At 32.7% G+C, this 9,482-nt stretch overlaps 1 protein-coding gene across 2 annotated transcripts in view; it reads left to right on the forward strand.

Moving 5' to 3' along the window:
* The window catches only part of pns (DENN domain containing pinstripe), a 99,678-nt gene extending 93,528 nt beyond the window's left edge, over positions 1-6,150 (forward strand). The window contains exons 47-50 of one of the 2 annotated variants that reach the window (XM_080171583.1): positions 3,276-3,364; positions 4,044-4,170; positions 5,419-5,526; positions 5,743-6,150. In XM_080171583.1, coding sequence (XP_080027709.1) covers positions 3,276-3,364; positions 4,044-4,170; positions 5,419-5,521 — 319 coding nt within the window. In that variant the 3' untranslated portion in view covers positions 5,522-5,526; positions 5,743-6,150. Of the gene's footprint in view, positions 1-3,275; positions 3,365-4,043; positions 4,171-5,418; positions 5,534-5,742 lie in introns of those variants that run through there. The other variant, XM_080171582.1, reaches the window with a different exon arrangement.
* Positions 6,151-9,482: the final 3,332 nt, after the last annotated feature.

Below are 9,482 nucleotides of genomic sequence, written 5' to 3' on the forward strand. Positions count from 1 at the left end.
TTGTCATCCTTGTTTTTAATTTAATCTGATCAAAAGAAAAAAAACTGATTGAAAAGAAATATTCAACTCAGCAAAAATATTACAAAAATATATTATTACAGGGAGGGAGGGGACATTGGACTGTAAACTAGACTAGTCCCCAAAGTTTTATATGAACGTTTTTTTATCCGTTAGCTTAATAACTTTGGGGATTTTTAGTTGGTTGGTTCATTAAATTGAGTGTCAAAAACTTGTAATCTACAGAAGGGGTAGTTTTGTGTATCGTCATTGGAGTTGTACATCAATTTATTGGCCATTGTCTTATCCCCTTAGATCCCTGATATTATTACGTTTTTTTCTATTTCGTAGTAGAATAATAAATACAACAAGTCTAGATCCCCAACCATGTAATTTGACCAATAGGAGCACAGTGTAAGAACGTTCCGTCCACATAATTGGGTTTATAAGATAGTATCACTAGTATGTAGTGTTGTTGTTGTGTTATTAGTTGTGGTATTCGCCGCTATGCTATCCTCTGTGGCGCTAGTGTTGCTGCCACGTAGCACTAGCTTATCCAGCTCCCCGCGCAATGCCAGCTGATCTAACTCAGTCAGTTGATCAAGATCACTGCCGCCATGTTGGTGAGTATGCAGCTGGTCGTTGCTGCGATGGTGCAGCTGATCCAGCGAATTAAATGAGATCTTGTTGAGATTTGTCGAAGCTGAATTAAAAACTTTGGTGGTTGATTGGTCAGTTTTAATAAATTCATATAATGAGGCAGTTATAATTTCTTAGGATTTACCTTGCTTGGCTGAATAGTTTGTGAATCTTTGATCTTGTACCAGATTTACGTGAACTCTAAAGAAATGATACTCCCAGATGGCTAAAATAACGATATCCCCCAACACTCTCCTTTACCCCATTCCCTGCCCCTCCTACTTGCTGAACAAACTAACCAATAAATGAGGACAATGTTAGCAACCTAATTAGATTTTAGATTAGCACCCGTCAATTAGATTTGCATGATGATTTTTGACAGGTTAATTAACACAATGTGATCGTTATACATACCTAGCTGCTTCGCTCCTTCAATCTAGAGGGCGAGGATGAAGTGTTCAAAAATAGACAAAAACATCCTAATTAATCTTAAGGTTTCTAGACAAATAAAACATAATCTTTGCTTTCAGACAGAAAACCCTTTTTATTTTATACTAGTGGCTCTGGCCACTTTTAAAGAAGCCCTCAGAGAAAAGTCACTATTTTAGACTGGCAATTTGCTGAGAGCCCTTAATAAAATGTGTACTAAGACCTAAGAACAGGATTAGAATGCTATGATTAGGTTTGGCAGTGACTAATATAGACTTGCTAAGCTTTCTATATCATTTCTGACTGTTACAAGAATCATTAGACAAAGTTTGATATTGAAAGGGTTATTCTAACATACCTAAGTTAACTAACAGTGCTAACCGTTACGCAAGCATGGACGTACAGATCCTATATAAAGAAAATGGCTCTTAAGGAGAGATACAGTATCTGGCTTCGATATGATAACCAAACGCACATGTATGTTAATGTGACATAAAAACCATGGTTCTAAAGGAATAAGACAATGGCCGATAAATTAAGGTACATCCCCAATGATGAAACACAAAATTGTACCTTTGTAGATTACAATTACTGGTTAAAACGTTTGGATACTATTACTCAACTTAATGAATCAATCAATAAAAATTTTATAAAGTTCCTTAAGTTGTTAAGGCAACAAATAAGAAAATGTTATTATAAAACTTTAGGGACTGGTGAAATAAAAATTCCTATGTAAATACACCTAAAAATACTAAAAAAAATGGTGTTTACTGTATTATTTTGTTTAAAAAAACTAGAGATTGGGCCATTAAAATCTAAGGGGCAGTAAAACAAATCCTTTCAAGACTTGAATTTAAAAGTATAAAAGCACAAAACCATTCTGGTAAATAGAAAAACAACTAGGTATTCTTTTTCAATTTCAAAAAGGAATAATTTTTCATGAATGCTATCTTGCTTGCTTTAAATTTCAAAATTCCTTTATCCCATAAAAATGAAAAGTCCAGAATGTTAAAAGTTTGTAGAGAAATGAGCTTGTTCATGAAGATGACCTGTTAAAAAGTTTGAGTGGTGCTGATACTAGCATATTTTAATCAAATAAAATGGACAAATTCTTGAAATGTCTTTAATAAATTAAAGGGATAGTTGCATGAAGTGAATTAAACAAGTTTGATTTCAAGTTACAAGAATACCATCTAGCATATATAATTCTGTTTTACAATAAATAGAAATCAATTTTGCACCAACAAAATAGTAATCATGCTGTTTTTTTTTGTAAAAACAGGACAACCATTTATGTTGCATAAATTCAAAAAATATAATTTTCAAGTCTTGATATTTTTAAAACTACCTGGTAGAAAATTTAAATTCTTTTAAATATAATGTCCTATAGATGTAGTTTAAACTATTGAACTGAATAAAAATATGCAGTTCACTAAATTTAAGTTTAAATGCACTTCGTGCAACTATCCCTTTAATTAGAAATGGGGATGAAATGAACACTTTAGAAAGTTTCGACAGGGATACTGGAATACCTACCTATTTATCACATCGGATTACAGACAGCTTTCTAAGGATAGTAAAACTAAACAATAAAATCTGTGTGTCAATATATTGATTATATGTCAAATTTTTAATTTTTACCATCTTCGTCTATGAAGGGGGAAGAGCAATTTATAGTTTTGCCATGTGATCACACATTGCAAGAATATTTAGAATCCTCATTCCAGCATGATCAATATTACAAAAATACGATAAAAAGGTTAATTTTTCCACATTTTTTCGCTAAAGTTGTGTGATAGCATTCAGTCAAATGCGCTTATTATGTCAAACTGTTCTTAACTTTTACTATTTCATATACATATATATTACAGAGGGGGGGCCTCAAAATTTAAAAGTGCTTGCACCGTCGCAATTTTTGCATTACAGAAAAAATATTTTGCATGGGTAATTTTTTGCATAAATCAACCATATTTTGGCTGGGGGCCAAAAATTTAACAAAATTTTTTTCAATCCGGAACACTGTTATATATATGTACATACATTTGGTTAAAATTAAGAACATTTACTTAATAATTACATTTGACTAAACGCTAACACACAATTTTACAGAAAAATATGCGAAAAAAATGACCCTCTTACTATTCTAGTATACCCTATTCATTGAGAAGTTAGTTTTGTGAATCTGACCTTTAAAAAATGATATTTTTCAGAAATACAAGCACGGTGCCGCGTACAACCCAACTGAGAATAATGTACACAAGACTCATCACTAGAATAGAAACTACTTGCTCCAGATTAGGTAATTATAGTGATGCTTCGCTTTATATTAATTGAATTGTGGAGGGGGGGGGGGGGGGTCGGAGGGTCATGCGTATTGCGTAAGGGTTCCTACAATTTTCTTTCTAATAAGCAAATTATTTAATGGCTAATAAAATGAAAGTTTATCATTCTCAATCATTTTAAAAAGCAGATTTTACTTAATTCTAGCCCTCTCACAACACAACCTTTGTTTGAAAGTCGCTTTTTCTTAGGTCAAGGCATGCCCACTATTCTTAATTCCAATGTAACAAGCTTATTATTAAAGTATTAATTATTAATTTTGGCTCATGGACAAAGTAGACTCAGACAAAGTAGCCTAGAATAAATTAACCTAACCTAACCTAACCTAAACATTATAAAAACAATATTTAAAATTGTAAAATCAAAATTTAAAATTGTAAAAATCTACCAACTAATTTTTGTTAAATCCACAAAATTCAAAACCACCTATATATTTTCCTTAGGAGGCTACTTTTCTTAAGTAAATGTCCAGAGGCTACTTTGTCCTAGAGGCTACTTTGTAAGGAGGCTACTTTGTCCTAGGCTACTTTCTCTGAGGCTACTTTGTCCAAGTTCCCTATTTTTGATGTCTTAACGCAACTTAGGCGAGTCTAGAACTTCCATATAACATGAGGGTCTTAATTTCAAATTATTATTAGGCAAAGACGACAAGTTCCAGCTGTTTGTCTGTCTGGCCGTTCATGACCGCCTGCTCCAGCGGATTGTGGCAGATCTGACGCGAGCTGTGGCCGCTATACAGCTGTATGAGGAACATAGCTTTTTAAGGTAAAGAGTTTGAACAATTCTTAGATAGGTTGATAAGAAAGAAATTTTTTTACCTTCTAATATTTTTCTGTATCATAATGAAATATGATCATTTTTATTTCAAGTCAAATTTTAGTGCTGTTCTTTTTTTATCAATATAAGACTAAATAGTGATAATGTAATTATTTGAATACAATAATGAATAGAGACTAGCGGCTATGCCCCCTAGAGCCCTCTTGGGAACCTCTGGAAAGGGGGACACTTGACCCTCAACTTCTAATTTTAAATTTTAATAAAAATTATTAGGTATATTTTTTTTTTTTTTGGGGGGGGGGTGCTGAAATTATTTTTTCTGAGGGAGATTATTTATCATAGAAAGGTGAAGGTTGAATTAGTAAAAGATTGTCTTTAGACATATAGACATACTGTTACTTACTAGATAATTATAATTAATGAATTATGCAATTCATTAAAACATACAAGCGTGACAGACGGAAAAATTAAATTATATGATGGCCTCGCTACTCAAAATTCCTAATTACTAATTAGAAAACCTAGGTTTCATTCTTGTTACTTTATAAACTGATTCATAGAATTCAACATTCAGCAAAGAGAGTCGCAATACGTTAGATTGTCAAGATAGAGTAAAGTTAGAATTACCATCAATCAACAATATTCTTACTCCATGACTACTTAGGTTGATCAATCAATCAATCTTTAAAGCAATTGTATTTTTTTCTGGACAGAGTGTTTTTAAGAACTTGATGGTGTCCCTTGGAATAGATCACTATATATGCTTTGGTCGGGAAACACCAAGTTCAAGACCCCTATAGACTTTTCACTTGGTTGAGAAATGCTGTCGCAATTTGTCAAATTTTGATCACGCAACCTACCCAGAGATATTCCTAGCTTGCAAAAGCTTCTTCGCCCCTAGTCTCTAGAGGAAGGGCGGAAGATGAAAATATCCTAGCATCCCCATAATACATTTATAAAGCCCACCTTAAAAATACAACCCATTCTGACCAGTAATTTCCGAGATCTTTAGATTTAGACAATAAAACCTTTATATAAAAGGATAATATTATTTGTAGAACCCCTGCCCTAGCTGAGTTAATATACTATTATTCCCGTATATATCGATCTAAAACCGATTAATCTCCGGTGGATTACAACCGGTTCTCAGACATACTAAAAAATTATGTCTAGCATCGTAGTAAATTCAGTTTTCTACGAAAACAGCTGTTTATAATATTATTATAATATTTGTAGAACCCCTGCCCTAGCTGAGTCAATAACACTAGCTCTGGAGGCACTCACCGAAGTTGAAGTTCCTGTTGACCCAGCCCTCACAAAATCTTTGGAAACTCATTAAATTAAGTAGGTATTATCCATAAATCACTGAGTAAAATAGTGTCTAATACGGATTTACAATATACGAAAGGTAACATACTTTAAAAAACAAAGTTAAAAATCAGAAAACTAAGTTACAACTATGACTATCTCTATTGATGGCGCGCGCCTGAAATAGAAGTAGTTGAAGCAATTTTTAAATAAATCAGTAAATTGCTCAATAGGGTCATATATTTTACTCAGTGTTATTATGTAAAATTATTCAATAATATGTAAAAAAAAAAGCTATTAATTATAAATGCATTAAAACCAGGACTCGGCATCCGCGACTAAGACTCAAATTAAGCTCGTCTGGATGCTTTGAATTTTTTATAAATATGGATTGGCATATTTTGGTAAAGTTTAGAGTCTAGCTGATTTTTAAAACTGAAAAAGGTTCCTTAAGGCTTACAGGCGGCTGCCGAGCCCTGATTAAAACACATTTCTTTCTGATTTGAAGAAAATTGTTAAAGGGGGGAGGGGGTGAAGTGAATCTTTTTAAAACCAACACAAAGTCCAAAGGAGAGTTAGAGCACCCGGGATTTTCCTTGGGAGTTTCTTTAACTTGTACTGAACCGCCGAAAGTTTTTTTCTCAATAAATAACTGCTTTCTGTGGCAGCGATTGTTACACCGACGTTTCTTACATTACAGTTCAACAACTGCCATGCCAAGTCACATGGCAGTAACTCTTTTTATTATGTGTTGATATTATTTAAAAGTGACAAACCCACCCTCTCCCTCCTTTAAAAAAAGTTTCATTTGTTAAATTTAAGATTAGAATGTTTTAGAATATGTTGAAAAATTATCAATTTTGCTTTATTTTTTTTTATTAGTAACGAATCTACTTCAAAATGTCTGTCGGTTCGTCTGTCAGCTATATTTAGAGAAACGTAATTTTCTAAGCTTCTATTCAAGATAGACGGCTAAAATTTTTGTCCTTACTCTAAAGAAAAATGTCCGTCCGTCTGTCTTTCCTTACATTTGCTTTGCTGCTTTACTTTACGTTTAAGATCTACGCTTATTCTGGATATTCTCTTCCTTGGTTATATTTTAATCTAAGTAAGATTTCGTAAATTGCAAGGGCTATATATTTATGCCATGTCCGTCTATCCATTTCTTAGTTTTTTATTGTTGCGATAATTGCTTTTGGAGTAAATTGTCCTTGTTAGATTTATATTCAATCAAAAATAAAATATCTTGTTTCAAAAATAATCACAAGGAAAATTATAAATATATTTTTTTGTGTGAATATTATTCTGAATATTTTGCTATGTATTTATAATAATAATAATAGTAAAATAACAAGGACAATAATGCTTACAAAAGCGTACCAATAAGGGATTTTTACATCTCTAGAAAACTATTTTGTTTTTTAGTCTTTAGTCAGTTAAAAAATGATTGTTTTATCTCTTGTACCTAAGATTTAATAATATTGAATGACAAGATATGAAAAACTAAACTTTTGTCTCAATTATGATTAATTTCAATTAATTCAAAAGATGTAAGAATAGTTATTTCTCGCATCGTATTATAAACAGCTTTCTGCGGATATAGAATGTACAATATTTAAGTATTTGTGCTGGATTTATTTCATTTTGTTATTTTATGTCTTTTCCTTATGCATTATTTTCAGCTTATTCCTAAAAATCCTTATAATAAAGTAACAGGATGTCTGTTTGTCTGTACCGAAGCATCTCGCTAACCCTTGAACCTATCGGGTTCTCCTTAACAGGGTAGCTTCTCATAGGTCCCGGGAAGGCTTTTAACTATTTTGGAAAAGGGTAACACTACCCTCCCCAGAGAAATTGACAAAAATAAAAATATTAAAAAACGCCGCCCTGTGGACGTTATTGCAATTAGCTAACAACATAACTAACACCATCTATCGGCGAAAAAATATTTTTAGTAAATAGTTGATTTAAAAAAAAGATTTAAACAAACAATTTTGCGTGTCCCTAGAGGCCTCTAGGGGCGTAGCCGCTAGTATTTTTTATACTATTTAGACGAAAACTGGTATGTAACTGTTTTTTTTTTTTTGAATACTCATGTGTTATTGTTTTTCTTATTATGGAAACCTTGAAAAGTTTTGAGAATAGGGATCTTAATGGATAAGTCAATGGGGATTAATAGTTGTATATCCCCATTAACCCTTAACGGTCGGGGGGGGGGGGCGTTGAACGCCCCCCCCTCCGGTTTTTTCTATCTCATTTTCTGTGTGTGAAAGATAAAGAGCCCAAACTGCTTGACTTTTTAAGTTTGGGTATGACACATAACTGAGAGTTGGAATTTTTTGAATATCTCCATCCTGGCGGGCACAGGATTCCAGCAAACCTGGCAGGGTCATCCAGGTAAAGATCAAAAATATTTTTTTGACTTAAACAAAGCATTTTATCTTACCAAAATACTAAAATATCCTCTAATAGTACATCCTCATATTAAATACAGGTGTTCAAGTCAATTTTAGGTTCCAGGTATGATCCTGCAGGTCCTGATCCTCCAGGTCTCCAGAAATCTTTAAAAGGCTCCTGTGGCCGCAATTTTTGACTTAGAGACTTCTAATTTTAAAGTTAAGCTTTTCTTACATGTCTACATAATGTAGTAAAATTTCATAAAGATCCGCCGCCGTTTTCCCGCCGACCGCCGACTGCGGCGGCTGGCAGCTGCCAAGTACAGCTGCGGCCGCTGAAATTTATGTTTTGATATTTCAAACATAAAATTTACATAAAAATAAACATTTTCTGCAAAAAAAATTTTCTTCTAGCTTCAAAAATAAAAAAATTACAGCCGTTTGAAATTTTTAAGTAAAAAAGGACCTAAAAACAAAGGTTGTTAAATAAAAGGGTGAAGGAAGCGAAAATTGACCTTGACTTACTTAAGGTCGAAAATTCATCATAACACAGGGGACTTGCACAAAAAATTTTAGCCCTCTAGCTCTAATAGGAACTGAGATAATAGGGGGGGGCGTTGAACGCCCCCCCCCCGACTGATTAAGGTGCGGCAAGGGGCCCGACTGTAAAGGGTTAATGATAACTAAAATTGTAACTTCTTTTGATTATAATTAGTGGTTGAAACGTTTGGACACTTATTTTAAGAAACTAACCAATCAAATTCATTAAAAGTTCCCAAAGTTGTCTGTGAATAAGAAAAATATTTATTATAAACTTTGGGGACCAGTGTAATAAGCAGCCCATTTTCCCCGTCCCTCCTGCCCTGTCGTGTGAAAGACTGTACAGCTGTCCACGGTTAGTAAAATAAAAAAATCAATGAATTAATTCTAAATTTGATGTCCGTGAAGGACCAAATGCCCGGGCAATTAAACTGGTTTTGAGTTTTATTTTAATATACGTGGAAAATTGTCTACAATGCGAAACAATACATGATTTTAAGTAAGGCTTGGAACAGGTTTTAATTCAACGGTTTAAAAGGTTGAAAAGGCTAAGAAACCCAATAATGCGAAATGTCTACTTCTTTATTTTATAAATTTAAGACGTTAAATCTTATAAAGGGGGAGGTAGGTTGTATTAAAATTCCGTAAAGGTGTGAGTTTTAAGGCTTAAAAACAGTAGTAGAATGATAATATTAACTATATATGTGTATTCCTTATTGAAAAGAACTAAAGACAAATTTTTTTTAAAGTTAACATAAATTTTAGCGTCTATTACTGTTTTAGCCTTAAAACTCACACCTTTACGGAATTTTAGCACAACCTACCTCTCCAATTATAAAAAGATTAAATTACCTTAAACTGATATTTTTCACTTATTCTATTTTATTGTAATGATATAAACAGTATTTTTAGTATTCATATCATGTTTTTTTTGCATTTATGGAGTTGTTTGAATCTCAAAAATTTATAAAAACTATTGTCTTTTTATTTCAATATTAATGTAAAAAGAATATAAATTAATCTTTTAAAACAGCCTTTATTATTCAAATTATTTAA

Source organism: Acartia tonsa, chromosome 9, assembly GCF_053477335.1.
Source record: "Acartia tonsa isolate MP-2025a chromosome 9, ASM5347733v1, whole genome shotgun sequence".
Classification (NCBI taxonomy): domain Eukaryota; kingdom Metazoa; phylum Arthropoda; class Copepoda; order Calanoida; family Acartiidae; genus Acartia; species Acartia tonsa.